General features: G+C 39.5%; 1 protein-coding gene across 3 annotated transcripts in view; it reads left to right on the top strand.

The window, feature by feature from the left end:
• The window catches only part of LOC102236093 (neuron navigator 1), an 87,357-nt gene that overhangs the window by 40,201 nt on the left and 31,203 nt on the right, over positions 1 to 15,953 (top strand). The window contains exon 1 of one of the 3 annotated variants that reach the window (XM_023332733.1): positions 10,392 to 10,646. The exons of the other annotated variants lie outside the window; for them this stretch is intronic. Within the exon in view, the coding sequence (XP_023188501.1) occupies positions 10,564 to 10,646 (83 nt within the window). The 5' untranslated portion in view covers positions 10,392 to 10,563. Of the gene's footprint in view, positions 1 to 10,391; positions 10,647 to 15,953 lie in introns of those variants that run through there. 3 annotated transcript variants of the gene reach the window in all.

The following is a 15,953-nucleotide window of genomic DNA, read 5'->3' as shown; positions in this document are numbered from 1 at the left end:
AACAAAACAAATACAGACCACCTACTGGTGGGGTCATCACCCACCACACAAGTTACCCACTGAAATCCCCTTGGTTGTAACAAACACTATTGATTTGCAATTGTTGTTGTTCAAGTGTTGATCAGAGGCTTTACATGCACACATCCAAAGGTCAAATATACCATGAGTGTGTGGCTCATTTTCTGCCCCGGTAGCTGCAGACACTTTAGCTCATGGATGGAAGAACACTCATCCCCAACACCAGAGAGCAAGAGAGGTCGGTTCACTGCACTAAGTGCCTGAATTATGAGAGCATTTATTGTGGAGCAGGACAAACGTACACATACACATTCAGAGACATAAACACAACTCCCTGAAGCAGAGTCTGGTTGGTGAAGTATGTGCATGCGGCGCCACGTACAGTACTTGTTAGAAATAACAGAACGGAGCTGGTTTATGTTATGTGTCAGTGCTGCACTGTATAGAGAAGTGAAACAGAAGAAACAGAAATAAGCTTCCTTTTTTTTGTTTTTTGTTTGTTTTTAGTCTGCAGCTGACGCGTTCTGAAAATAGTGGTGCCTGGAATAAGTTTAGACATCATCAGCTGGTTACTTCGGCCTTGTGACCGAATGTGATTGAATTTAAACGTTCAAGCTTTTTTAATTGTGTTTAACTTTTTTGTCTTGGTTGTTATGTTTAAATCTTACCTTTAGTGTTCTGCACCATATAAGATTGCCGATTCCTTTAAACTTGTGTTACATGTACCTGCAGTTGTTTGTGTAGGAACAAAGTGGTGTTCTTTAGGTCAAGTTTAATATTTCGATACTCTGACCCCACCTACTGGCCAAACAGCAAGACTCTTCCCCCAGACGCCGTTATAAATTTAATTGTCTAACTGATAATAAACTGGTGAGAGACTTGCTGCAAACCTGCTCATAGTGTGACTTTCATGTAGGTTTTCTCTCATCTGTGATCTTTGAACTTTGACACCTTCTGCAGTCAAGTTACAGACCACCTCCTATACAAAAACAGTACAGCCCACTCCCACACTCTGAATGTTATTATAACTAAGGTTGTAATCGGACTGTGCCATTGCGACATAGGGCAGTAACCAAATAAAGGCTGCATGTGCTTTGATTTCTTTAAAATGAAGCTGACATTTCACATAATGAGATCAAATAACTCTTTCTAACATCTTCCTTCAATTCTGTTTAAGAAAGGGCTGTCATTTTGTTTATGGCAGACTGATTTCCATGCTTGTGTGACTGCGTAAATGTCACACAAGCATGTGTGCCAGAGGTGGTGCAGTTTTCATGAAATGTTGATGAGAGACAGACTGGGATGTGGTTCAGGAGGGTAAAGATGGGTTATGTGTTGGATACCTGCTCCTCTCTGGGCCTCTCTGCCTCTGTGTCCCACTCTATTGGCTCTGTCTGCTCAGTGTGGCGTGTAATCAATTACTTTTGCTGTCATTGCTAAAAGAACTCGACCCAATGGGGAAGACCGCGCTGCCTTTGTTCCAGCACGTGTGGACTCAAACAGTAGAGCGAACACCCATGAAGAACACACACACACACACACGCCTACACTAAAAGCTTTTTTTTATTAGCCGATTAAAAGAGTCTCACATCATCACTTGCGTGTATAAACAAAGTCATATGGAGATTTCTTTGTCACTGACGATGGCACTCTGCCTTCCATATAAAGCGAGTTCATTTTAAACTGGCTAACAATGAAAGTAGCACTTTTGCAGCATGATAATGTCACCATATGTAGTTCATATAAAAATGCTGAGTGTGCATTTAACTCTACTGTTCATCTGTCTGGCTATTTTTTTTTTTTCAGCGATGATGTAACCAGCTCCAGCTATATCAGCAGGAGGTCTTTGACAAACACTAATGACGTTAATCTGTTTGTCTGCTACACACACTGACACACACATCCGCACATACACGTGGCGGTTTTCTGAGACACTGGAAGTGATTTAATGAAGATTGAGATTTGGAGATTCAGAGGGATGTTCACAATAATCTATTCATCTATCCATCATACGTCCGTGTTCTGCTTTTTCATAACCAAGTTGTAGGTTCAACAGGTCAAGGATGGTAACCTGGATAACCCCTGAAAAAGAGATTTTATTTCAAGTCACTTGCTAGTAAAATAATGGATAAATAACTAATTTTAAAAATCCCTCTCCCACACTTTAAGCTCATTCTAAAGGGTCCCAGTAGATTCTCAAGCGTACTAAGTCACTCCAGAGGATTCTGTATGAAAGTTTCACCTAATGGATCTGACCCTTTGTCTTCACAGACAAACAGGCAAGGTGAAATATAAGACGGCCCTCCTATAATTCCAAGGTTTTATATTTCAGGACATAAAAAATCTGGTCTTTACCAGTGCTTAAAATTAGTTGAATATGTCCTCAAAAGAACAATTATGCATGTCATTGTACACCCCGTCATTAAAAGAAGTTTGTGAAGCCTAAACACACCTAATGATTGAATACCAGTAGAATCACTTTTGGCAACGACTACTCAAAGAGAGGAGGACCTAATGGAGTTGTGTGTACTCAAAATTCTTTACTGCCGTTTGTCATCGGCAGACATTTGTTTCTGTAAACCTCTGAGCATTTGCAGTTTTATTATGTATGCATATGAAGTTGTCCTGTTGTTAACCCAGTTTAAGGAAAACCCCAGTTCTCTCGTTTGCGATGGATTCTCTGAGGATTCAGAAGCTGGATCTTCCAAGTTCCCAGTCATGCTCAAATTGAGTGTGACATTGTTCCCACATTTGAGCTTCTGAGATTTAAAAATGCACTATCAGTTCTAGAACACACTGAAATTGTTGGAGTCTACGATCCCATAGTTCTGATGCACCAGAAAGCTACTCTGGGGTGAAATGCAGCTTTTTTGTTGTTGTTGTTGTTGTTGCAATTTTCCAAATCCAACTCATAATCCCATGTTTTGTTTTTTTCTAGAGAGAAAGCACCTTCCTCTGACAACTTTTCTGCTAACCTTTATTGTGCTGAGACATGACAAGTTTTGCATTTATTGCTTGAGTGTTTTTTTTAAAGTCACTGATCAGTAGAGATAACTTGCTCAGTCATCATTAACTGAGAAGACTGGAAAGAGATTGTGAATATTTTCCATTGATGAAATAACTTTCTCACAGTATCTCAAACTGTTTAATTGCTTCATAAGACATTGTAATGTCATTGTCTTTAACTCAGACCAGCTTAAGTATTTTGTATTTATTTTTATTTAAATGAGAAATAACAGAATATGCCACACAGGGATTTGGGGGCTGTATTTGATCTTTTGAAAATTAGTTTTATGTTATATTATTCATTACATAAAATCTGAGAATTTATTGTCAGATGTGTTTCCTTTTTCCTACTGAAATATTTATGTCCATGTTATCTTCTGTCAGTAGTTGGAAGAAGACGTGACTTGTACTTCCAGGATGTATTTAGTTTGACCACATTCCATCTTATGATTGTGAAATGAACTGTTGAGCAACAAACACATGTTCTGGACTGCAGCTTGGGAACTGCTTTTAAAACTATTCTCACAATTTTATTTGGAAGGCAAAAAAACACTTTGGAGGAAACTTTGGCTACAAGAAAAAAATAATGTGCATAAAGATATTTGGACAGCACTTCGTATTCCTTGTCAAAGCTCCGTGCAAAAATATTTTGTCATGGTAAAATGTGTTTTTTAAATTTTATTTTACTTTACCTGCCTATTCTCTGCAAAGAAAGAAAAAAGTGTGTTTTTTTATTTATTTGAGTCTTAGGAACTGTTGCTTAGGTACCCCCATCTTCACCGTTCATGCTGGGCCTTGGTAAATCCTTATGGGTACGCTATGGCATAATCCCTCATAATCCCTGGCTTCCTCTCATGGCAGGGTTTTGAAAAGCTCTAGAGAACTCAATGACTTCTGCAAGGACAATCTGAGTTTTTGGGAGGCAGAGGATGTGTCTGGGGAAGTTCCAGGACCCCCACAAAGTTCAGAAGGATGTGTTTCAGTGTTAACAATCCATGCAAAAGAAAAGAACTGCATGGGACAGTGTTAGCGAGTGAGTTCATCTCTTTCATTTTACAGAGGTCAGAATGTCACAGCTTTTGGCCGATGAGTAAACCCAACCCCTTTTCCTTGAAGGAAAGAGATGAATCTTCATCTTCCTGGGGCTGTTTTTGATTTGCACTATTTTCCTTCCTTACGATGGAATCACACTTGACCTACAGCGGGAGAGGAAAGGGTCCTATGACCTGAAAATAACAGCCGGCAGTGAACATGACACTAAACCAACAAGCTCAGATATGAACCAATGGACCTGACATCATTTAGTCAACAAACATTTTCATTTAAGTCTCCTCTGAGGGGAAGATGTCATGAAGGGCTCAACAATGAAATTCTGATTGGGAAATTCATACTTTACCAATAGCTTTCTGACATTCCTCTCTAAAGTTCAGTTTAATATACATTACTAGTCTGATGGCTGCATGCCTGGCATAAGAAGGTCCTGGTTTCAAAAACCTGCCTGCTAATTTTCTGCATGGTGTTTGCAAGTTCTCCTCATTGGTTCTCTCCAATGAGGAGCTTAGTCCCATAGTCTAACAAGTGTGTGTATGTGTCAGTTGATCACAACTCTAAATTACTAATTTGGTCTAAACAGAATTTTAAAAACATAGTTTTCATGTTGCCTTTCTATATATTTATGTTTGAAATGTCTTCATTGCGAGTAAAGTAGAACCAAAGTCAGATTCCTGGTTTGTTTCCTAAACTTGCCTAGTAAAGATGCTTCTTATTCTCAAAGAACTACCAATACGTTGGAGAGGTCATTCTAAACGTTTTCACAGATTTGGTGAAAACTGGATTGCATCTCTTGAGGTTTGTGATCAGAATTTCATTCTCACTTTTTATTTTGACTTAAATCTTGTTTTCAGTGTGAAACTTGTGCTTCACATAGTTTATTTATGATCAGGGTCTGTTTCTAAAGGTTTGGTTCCCAAAGTAAAACATATCCTTCGCTACCCAAGCCCACTATATACACACACACACACACCCACATGCCCATTCCTACACGCACATGTTATACGCTCTCTTTAAGCTTGTTTTCACTGTTTTACACTCTCTTACTTCAATACTGCATTCAGAGAACATGCTGAGTTCATATATAGGGGGTAAATTAAACTCTACAGTTTAGAAAAAAGATCTTTGGAAGCCTTTAAAGCTTTGCATCGAAGCTGCTTTAAATCAACCCTACCTATGTGCCAACACACACATGTACACATGCAATTTTAACAGCAAACTCTAAGTCTTGGATTCCTAACAGTGGGGTGTGATGGGGGTGTGTAATGCGCATAAGAATCACCCCTGCTTTCCTCCCATTGACTCCCACCGTGCTATTCTCTGGAGCTGTTTCAACATTCGTCACACACTTTTCCTTCTGCCCCCCTGCCATCATCCTCCCTTCCTGTTCTCCCCATTACATTATTCCTTAATCTTATCCTTTCAAGCATGTGCGGCACTGAAAATTCTCTCATTAGCAGACTTTAGGTTGAACTGGCTGCAGAAACCTCTTGAGCTGCATTTGAACTTTTTGGGCTCTTTCTCCCTTAAGAAAGAAAGCATCTTTGAAGTCAAGTTCCACCAATCCTTGTTCTTAACAGAACAAAACCTTCCACAAAGTTATTCTTCCCTTTTCACTCAAAGTAAAAAAAACTCTTATTGTGGTTCTGACATGGAGGGTCCCTCAATCAACCACAAGAGTGCTTCTTTAGAAGAAGAGAAGAGAGAACTCTAAAATACTTTTGGTGGCAGGAATTTTGAAACCACCTTTTAGTGTTCTAACCCTGAGTATGTAGCTGCAAGAGCTGCTCAGTTGTAAGAGAGTTTTCTGGTTTGAGTTTGGGGGTAGGAGGGAGTTATGGTTTGTAAAGTGTAGTTGGGTAACATTCATTCCCACAAAGCAAGATGAAGGTTTGTCAGTAAATTTCCTCTGGAGCTGTTTGGTGGCAGTAGACTAAACGATTGGCGTACAGTCTCTCAGAAGTCCTTCTATGGTCATGTCATCCAACCACAATAAAAAGCCCATTGGTAGTTAAATGTTCGAAATACAAAAAGAAATGTTGAATATGCTCTGATGAGTGGGATGGTGCTTTTTCAGTGTGCTGGCACGAGGAAAGGTTTGGCATTCATTGCCAACAATGTAATCACATTGACAGTCTGTCAGATCGGGTTCACTTCTATAGGACTCTGCTTTGGTATTTCTGATCACTTCAAACACAACTCAAGTCAGCTGTGCCATAAGATGGTGTTTTGAAATAGATTGTATTTTTTCCACCATTCTTAGGTAAAGGGGTGGTTTCTTATAGCTCTACAAAAAAAAATAGAATGCAAGAAAAAAAGACTTCTGGATATTTGTTTGTATATTCCCCCTATAGAGTTTTCTGTTTCCATGCATGCCTCTCTGCTTTCAGGTATGTGTGAGTGCCACAAGTCTGCCAAAATCCTTGTCCAACTAGCTGAAACATGTAGAAAAGTGATATTTTCGACAGCCTGAATGTTTCACACGATCACAGCCTGCTCAAGGCTAAGCGGAATATTTACGGCATGACACGAAGCCTTGAAAATGTTGATTGTAAAAACAGGTTGGCATTATAGCTGATGTGCTGTCCCGTCTTGTATATGGGCGTCTCTGATGCTGTCAGGGCTATGACTAGATGAAGCCATGAGGCATATCACAATAAGACAGTGTCTCAGTGACTGAATGATGTGGCTTTAATTAATAGATCAATCTGTCATGGTATGTATTCACCTTTTCTTGGCTGGCGCAACCTTCAAGCTCAGTCATATTTGTAGCTATTGGCAGAGTGCAAAACCAGCTGGAGTGTTGGAGCAAATTCAAATCGAGAAATGAAATCCAATGAAAACCCCCACGACACTAAAGTTTGTTTGGCATAACTTTTATTATCTATATAATTTCTGCAATTGCTAGCTGCATACTTTATTGATTACATGCACAAATTAGATCACATTCCAGGTGAAAAATCACACAACAAACTTTTATTCTGCCTTTTTGAAGCGACAGATAAAAACATGGCATTTTATTTCCACCTTTTAGAAAACTGTAGATACTTTCCAATGATAATGTTTGATCCTTTTGCTTACTTTGCTTAGTAATTAAAATCCTCTTTCTTTGGATTCTTGAGAATTTTTTTTAAGATTCTTGGAGATTTAAATCTGTTGAGAACATAGACTAATAATTTACTTGAAACTTATTACATTAATATTTGCAAAAGTAACTTTCAAAGAAATTAAATCTTCATGTCTTTTAAATCCTATTTCTACTATTTGTACACATGTATAAACTGATGCTTTTGCCAATTCTTGCTAAATATCTCAGTCTCAGTCAGACTACATAGAGAGCGTCTCTGAACATCAGTTTGCAGCTCGTTGAAAAGCCTCTCACTTAAACTTAGGTTTGAACTTTGACTGCTTGTACAACACATCAAAACATATTGATTTCATACCAGGGATGCACAATATAGCCATCATATATTATGCATTTTAACATATAGTCATATCAGTCCAACCATTAAGCAAATAAAGATATGGATTTTCTCTTTGTTGCTATTTTTCTATAGAGGGAAGTGGAGGAGGTTGGTCATGTGACAGTTGTAGTGATGCAGTGAAGAACCATAAGACCAATATTAATATTGGATATCAATATTGGCCCAAATTTAAATTTTGCTGTGTCCCTATTGTAAGCTCTGTCGCTTTCTTAAATTACAACAAACTGCAAACAAATTTTCTTTAAACAATGATATTGTCCTTTTCACTTTTTCATAAAGACCAGATTTGTGGTTTGCACAGCAAATAGGTGTCCTAACAAAAAGTTAGCAAATAAAGTTTAAAAGGATTCCTCGCAGAGAAAAAGAGCACAGGGTTAAAAAGAAACTTTGTCAGTTATTGTGGAGGTGAAGCTACATGTGTGGATAAGAAAAGCTCGAGGTGATGTAGTGAATGTAACAGACTTTGAATGTTAGTCTGGCTGCTGAAGGGATGTGAGCAAAAACTTGGCTTGCGATGAGAAGAGTTTTCCAGTGTAATAGATGTGTGTGTTTAGGATGAATTTGTACATGTTTTTATTCGGTTTGCAGCTAAGCTCACATGCTGCATGGGAATCTGCAACTATCCATCTGTGTGTTCCTGGTGTGATAAGAGGGATGAGCTTTCCCAGGTCTCCTGTTTCTTTCATCAGTGGGGGGAGTGACAGGTTCCCAGGGTCGTAGGGATGACCCTGCCTGTACACTGTCATTACCTAGTTACATCACCAACTAATTATACTGCAAACAGAAACCTTGAAAATGAGCACTAAGGTTTTAGACGGTGAGTGCAAAGGAAGGTAGTTGTGAAAAAAGAGATAGCCCTCGATGAGTCCGAGGCAAATAAACAGAGCTGGAGACACAGAGGGCATGTCTGGACATGAGTCAGAGGTTGAAGTCAAAGCTTGCCAAGCAGACAGAGTGCCGTCCAACTGGCCTTTCCAGAAACTCTGATCAGCGCTGACGGGAATAAAAGCATTTGCTCGCACTGATTGAAAGACCATTGAAAGTGTGTCAGTATAAGAATGTTTTTGTGCAGGAAAAGTTTCTGTTTACCTCTCTTATAGACACCTCTCTAACACCAAGCAACAGGAGTGGCAGAAGCTCCGTACACCTGCAGTTCAGCATGCCAATGTTCCAGTCACTCTGCAGTCACTCTGTGTGCCCACCTGGCTCTGCAGTACAAGTGTGTGAGCAGTAGAATCCCGTCTTTGTTTACCCGCATTTAAACAGGGAGGTTTAGTGATTTCTTTTTTCTTTTTTTATTCCCTCTATGGACATTTTCCAAACCTTCCCTTTCTGTCTCTTGTCTTTCTTGCACTCACCCTTCTTTCTCCTTAATAAAAAGACACTGTTAATTAGCTCCATCTCCCTCCTCCTTCCCGTGCCTCTCTAACTCTTCATTCACTTATTGAACGGAGCCAGCAGACAGGCAGATCTATTCACAGGGGTCCACTCAGTACTGAAAGTGTTTGAACACCACTGGATGTTGAGAAGGGGCCAAGCTCGCGGGAGTAGATACATGATACCCAGACTATTGCTTTGTGATTCTCCTGAAGGCAATACACACTTTGTTACACGAGAAACAATGGAGTCATTTAACCTCTTCACTTCATTACAATGTGATTTGAGGTCTCTTTGTGGCACCAATGGGTTGGCTATTAGCCAAAACTTGTTCCACATAGCCAGTGACTGCTTAGGAAATGTTTCTGTAAAGTTAAAAAGATGCTGAAATTGCCATGGGACTCAAGAGAGATTATTCTTTCCCCCGCTAAGCCCACATTATTAACTATTTTATGTTACAATCACTGTAGTTATTTTAAGGACTATATCAACCTAAATTAAGCAAGAATATTTCAATCACACTTATATATTTGTACAGTCACCCCTGAAATACACTTTTATTTATTTATAATAAAATAGTGTATCCTAATAAAAGCCAATAATTTAATCTATAATGAATATTTTACTGTAGCCATGCAGACTCTAACCTTTAAAGAACGAATTGAACTTAAAAAGAATTGACTGAAAAGGAAAGCCTAGAATATATAAATAAATATAACTCAAAAAAAACTCTGAGCAGTGGCCTCATGCATGACATGTTACCAGAGGCATGAAAGTTTGTGTTTGTTAAAGGATAGAAAAGAAATGAAATGAAATGGAAAAAAATCTCACCCTACCACATAGTTCTGCTGGTATCTTTAGATTTGAAAATACTCCTTGAAAAACCGCGCTATATGCAAAATACATCAAATGTTTGATTTCAGAGACAGAAAATTACTCAAAAAACATAAAAGATTGCCAATTTTTTTTTTGGTCATAACCAAAGTCTGTGCATACATTTTTATACTTCTAATTAGTCCAAAGATTGTTCAATTGTTTGATTTGCGTAATATTCTATTGTTAACGTTGTGTTATATTTTAGTTGCTTTATAGCATATTTTTAAGATTTAAAGTAAAGTCGGTTTCTGTTAAAGTGGAGGGCAGTTTTCACTGTACTGTACAATACGAATGGGATCAGCGAGCTGCACAGATTTGAGATTTAGCGTCAACCCGTCATGTCGCTTTCGGGGAATTTGATGACTCTGTGCTTATCCTGTGGCTGGATGCGCTCTGGAAGCTCTGTGCGGTTTTAGCGGCGTGCGCAGCTGCTGGCGATCTGTGAAACATTGCCGACGGTGGAAAGGAAGAGGAATTTGGGGTGTTGCCTTTTTATCTGTCCTCCCTCCTTTTCTCATCACCTCCCTTTGCCCCTCCTTTCGGTACCGTGTGTGCGAGAGAGAGAGAGACAGAGAGAGTGGGAGTGAGCGGAGGCACTGCGGGTGAGTGTCAGTCAACGCTGCTGACTCTTACAGGCGGTTCCCTGGTTGTCAGTGGACAGGCAGCCTACCGGGTCTCTCTTCCATTAGAGCCACAGAGGCGGGATATGCTGAACGGGAACAAAGCGGCGTGAGAGCTGGATGGTAGCAGAATGAGCGGGCGCGTTTTGAATGGGAAAATGCTGCAGCTGTCGGCTCCGCAGCGCGCAGGGAGGACAATGCACTTTCTGTCAAGGTAAATAGATGCGACCCGCGAGAACATGTGTATGTGTGACTGAGAGCCGGAAGGGAAACTAATTTACACCTTAGTGACATTGGCTTTTCTCCACGCATGTGTGAGCGCGGTGAGTGTGCTGCAGAGGTTCCGGCGGAGTCGGTGCGTAAAATGAGCAGCAGCATGTCTCATTCATAAAACTCCCAACAGCTGCATGCTGGCAGGTTTTGCTATTGTGACTGACAGGAAAATTGTGTGACGGTCTTCTGATAAGCATGTGGATGGACGGTTCTTCTGTAGATAAATCAAGCAGACATCAGTGCGCAAAGCCACCAGCTCTGTCTTTAATGCCATGCCGGCCGGTAGACATCTGAAAGCAGCATTTACACAGTAATATATATCATCTATTGATGCTGAAGTGTACAGAGTGCGCACGCGTCTTAAAAATGCGTGCGCACAATGACGGATCCATTGTTTTATTTATTATAGGATGGCAACTAGTTGCTGATGGTGGTGGGTGCGTGCAGGATCTCCACCAGTTAGTAGACTGTCAGGTATGAGTGGGTGTGTTCGTATTGATCCGCTGCAGAACCGAGCCGCATTCTTCTGAAAGGCTGACCTACATTTTTCTCCCTGTGTCTGCAGTGATTGGGTGAAATATAGCAAGCCTCCTTTAAATCATCCTGACGCCCACCCTATTACTTAAGAGTATGCATTGGCATATAGAGTGGGCTAATGTAGAGCAGCTTATATGAATAAGCTGTTGATTGGAATGGATTATTGATATAGTTTTTTTTTTTTTTAATTTAGGAGTCTGCTTTGTTCATGTTGGTTAACCCACTGATCACTTGAACCACTTGAAGTAATATGGTACGATTTCAATTCATCATTTTGGAATTTTATATGATAAACCAACATAAAGTGCATAATTGTGAAGTGGAAGTACAACAACACATGAATGAAATAATGTATCATTGTACTTCCAGATTTATATTCATAAATATAAATCTGGAAATATAAGGATACATGGTTTTTTAAGAAGATGCATGCTCTCCACACACCTCACTAGGGAATTTTTAAATAAAATCCTTGAGTTGCTCAAGAGCCTCTTTGTTGCTCCACAAATTAATGCTCTCCTTGGTAGATTTGTGAGCTGAGTTTGATGGTTCTGTCCTGGTTTTATTGTTGTTCCATTTTTATTTCTTTTCATTTTATGATGTTGGATTGAACGGTGCTCTATTTAATTTTAAAGCATGAGATTTTTATAACACTGCAGTAAAATTGTTCACACTTTTATCCCTGCTGTGTTCCTTGGTTTGATGTAGCTGGTTGGTCATTAATGATATCTAACAACCCTCCTTTTTTTGTTTTACTCATGACAAAATTCAAAAACCTGCTTTAATTTCACAGGTATACACTACTTCATCTGTTGCTTAAATTGTTGCTTAAATAGTGTATAAATATATAATGGCAAATTACAAATTTCTTCACAAGGGATTGTTTAATACAGAATGTTCACAAAGTGACCTTCAAGCGTCAGCCTGTGCAGGGCCATGTAGGTTGTTCTTATCTCTGTTTTGGAGCTGGACACATGTTCTTAAACACACTGGCTGTCAAATGTCTGATAAACTGTAAAATAATTATAATCTGGCACAAAAAAAGACTACGCCCTTCAAACGGTCACCAAGTTCTATGATTAAAACCAGAGCTGATGAGGGTATGCTTTCGCTCATATACGTCAGGGGGTGTGCACAAACACACTAACCATATCCAGCCAACACAAAGATTTGACTAGCCCAGTTATCATATATTAAGGGCCATCCAACACAAGCTCATTGCGTCGCTTTGTGTGCGACTGCATACATGTGGTGTCATCTGAATGCTATGCAAACAGCCTGCTCAGCATGAACTACCACATACCCAGAACCACCCACTGTTCACCACCTTAATAACACATTTACAAATGACTTGCATCAAAAATTTATGTTTTTTCACACCCTAATATGGCATTGTTTTATTCAAATGAAAATGTGGCATTATCACTTTAAAAAAAAGGCTCAAGTCTGATAAATAATGGTGTTAAGTTAGTAACACTAAGGACTGAGGATCCTCTTAGTCACATTTTCTTCAGCAATGTTTTTTTTTTTTTTGCATATGTGGATGCTGCAGTAAACTGCATTATGACTATGAGCCCACTCAAGCACTTAGCAGATGTATTGAACAAATCAATGCAAGTAATTATTGTTGGATCAAAAGAGGAACGATCACAAGGCTTCAGCTGTTACATCTGAATATTCCTGAAATCAGGACTCAGACCTGAACCTTCAGAGGTGCATAAACACAATTACAAAGTTGGCCTTCTATCACCTAACAAACACTTCCAAAATAATGTCTCGGCAAGATCTTGAAATAGTCATCCATATGTTTATAATTAGTAGGAATGATGACTGCAACAGTGTCCTCACGGGTCTTCTTAGAAAGTCAGACTGCTGCATCTTATTCAGAACGCTGCTGCTCGGTTTCTCTCTAAAGCTCATCGCCTATATTCTAAAGTCCTTACACTGGCTGGAGCTCAGAGAATAGACTTTGACATACTTTTACCGGTGAATTGAATATCACACCCCAAAAAATTAAAGCCCTGTTGTTCTTGTATCGAACTGGTTTTTATCCCCAGAACCAGAACCACACATGGAGAAACTGCATTTTATGATTTTATTCTCCTCTAAACAAACTTCTAGAAAACTGCAAAACAGCTGAAACCACGAGTCCCTTTAAATCAAGGTTAAAACCCCTTTTGTTTAAAATTGCCTTTCTTCAATAACGAGAACATCATGGTTTCGGTTTGGATTGCAACTTTTTAATTTTTCTCATTATTTTGCAACTGCAATGCAATTTATTTATTTTGTTTAGTTGTTGTGGGATGCTTTTATCATGTAAAGCCCTTTGAAATGCTTTGTTGCTGAAGCATGCTATGTAAGTAAACTTCACTAGAAATAGCTTAAGATAGGGGAGAGCCAGAGATTTTAGGACACGAGGCATCCTTTAATAGTCTTGCTGTTTTGTGGGTAGGTTTATTTTTCTTATGCTGCTTACGAGATCATTAGGGAGACCTCAGAGTGCTTCAACAGATGCTTGTAACCTGCTTTCATCAGACACATAGTCTTCTTATTTTATTGTACACACAGGAGCTGCTGTTCACAGACAGCGTTCATATTTTCATGAGGTGGACCCTCCTGTGGTTTAGTGTGTTTCTCTGGTACATCAAAGCCGAAGCAGGAGTGAATGCAGACAACGGTGCACCTTAACTGGCAGTTGGGGATAAGGGAAAAGCTTTGAGGCAAACATAAACAGTCGTGCTGAAAAGTGACCTCAGGATGTAAATTTAACTGGACACCAAAGTCCCTCTCATGAAAATTTGGGAAAATGTAAAAAACTCAGAGAACATCTTGCGGTGGAGATGAAGTAAGATGGTTGCCCAAACTCGATGTCATTCTCTCCTTGGCTGTGTGTGCTTTTGGAGTGGTATACTTATATGCATCTCCATATGTTGAAGGATTAGGGAGTGGAAACCAAGAATACACTCTCTGGAATGTAAAGTGTATGTTTTGGATGTCCAGAGGGTAAGGAATGTCTGCTAAGCTCACTTTAAGTGCCCGACGAATGTGCATTTCTTGGGATGGACAGCAGGTGATGGGTGCGCCTCCTGGTCGATACTACATGTGGTCACATGACACGAATACAGACAAAAACAGACAGTCGCACAACAAATTGTCTGTGCTTTCACAACCATGAATGTTTTATTGGGGGTCTGCTTTATCTCAGCCAGCAGAGGTAAAAGAGAGTCTGAGCTCCAGTCAATTTCAATCTTTTCTCTTTACCTAATATTTGGGCAACCTTTGGCATTTACTTAGTGGACTTCAAGTTAGATTTGTAGTCTCATATTCTGCCAGTTCATATGACTCTTTTTCTTGTGCAGATGTGTCCAGCATTTTCCTCATCAAAATAAAGAGTTATGCAAAATTGTTAGATTTCAACTCTAATAAAAATATATACTTTTTTTAGTATGATTGATTTAATATTTGACTTTTAAAGAGATTTCTGGGCACAAGGTCAGTGTATCACAAACAGCTTTTTAGTTGCTGCCAGTGTGATTTTATCTAGTTGGGTAAGTCTGAGTCTGTTAATAACAGAAATGAAGAAATTTCCAATTTTACTGACCATCACCAGAGGTCGGATGGTCAGAACTCCCCACCTAAAAAAATGTATTGCTTTTCACAAACATCGAAAAATCATTTTTATCCACAAGCCTCTTTCTTTTCAGCAAAGTTTCCACTGCGAAACAGTTGCAGATAAAAACAACAGACCCTATCATATATTCCTTTCGTGGGTTTTGCTTCACTGATTACCTACAATCTTCCATTGCAGGCAAAAGTGATTACAAATAATATTTGAAAAGATTTACAATGTCACAGCAATTCTCAGGATGCTGCATGTTTGCTGTGATGTACTTCTTATTATTTCCTTTTCAGTGTTATTATGTTTGGTTTTATCTCCATGTGTTTGCATCTTGGTTTAAATTGTTGCCAGCTCTGCTACTTTTCTCTTGGTTCTGTTGATTAAAAGGCAGCTGCTTGTGGGAACACTTGTGTTTGTTCTTTAGCACATGTCTCGGACTGTCTTCTGCACAGCTGCTTTAAGTTAACAGCAACCTGGAAGAAATATGCTTTATTCAAAAAATGAAACCTCCCAGTCCTTCTTCTCCTTCCTTTGCTCCCTCTTACTTTCTCTTTTATCCCCCCTCCCCCTTTTTCTCTTTTGAACCAAAACATCCGCTCTGCACCGTTATTTTACATAGCCGTTAAGTCAGCTGACGTATCTGGATGGAGGCCAGAGGTAATTCTACCCCGAGATCCAACCCCTGTCCCGGGCGTCTGTGTGCCGGTATTCCCCCCTTTGAGCTCCTCCCTGGTTGTTAGGCGTTGAGTTTTGGACTTACAAGCTCCAGACTGAACTACTTATATAGGTGATTTAAAAGGCAATTCGAAGTTGTCCCAGGAGTGCTGTCCTTCTTCCACGTCCGGCTCTTTAGTGAAGAAGAGAGGAACTTTGGAGATCAGAGGTTAATGGGTTATTACAGAACGTTGCAGGTCATCTCCTCTAACACAGTTGAGAAATTCTCTTCGATTTCTGCTGTTCTTACTTTAGGGTTTCCACCAGTGTACTGTAAGCTTGGCATATCACCAGGCTCAGCATTGTTTGTTTATTTTGTCAAAGTTTTTTTATGCTCCAATATCAGTGACGGGTTAAAGAGTCTCTTTAGTTGTGAAT

This window comes from Xiphophorus maculatus, chromosome 1 (assembly GCF_002775205.1).
Source record: "Xiphophorus maculatus strain JP 163 A chromosome 1, X_maculatus-5.0-male, whole genome shotgun sequence".
NCBI lineage: Eukaryota > Metazoa > Chordata > Actinopteri > Cyprinodontiformes > Poeciliidae > Xiphophorus > Xiphophorus maculatus.
The sequence above is the reverse complement of the archived record's forward strand: the minus strand, read 5'-3'. Positions and strand labels throughout refer to the sequence as shown.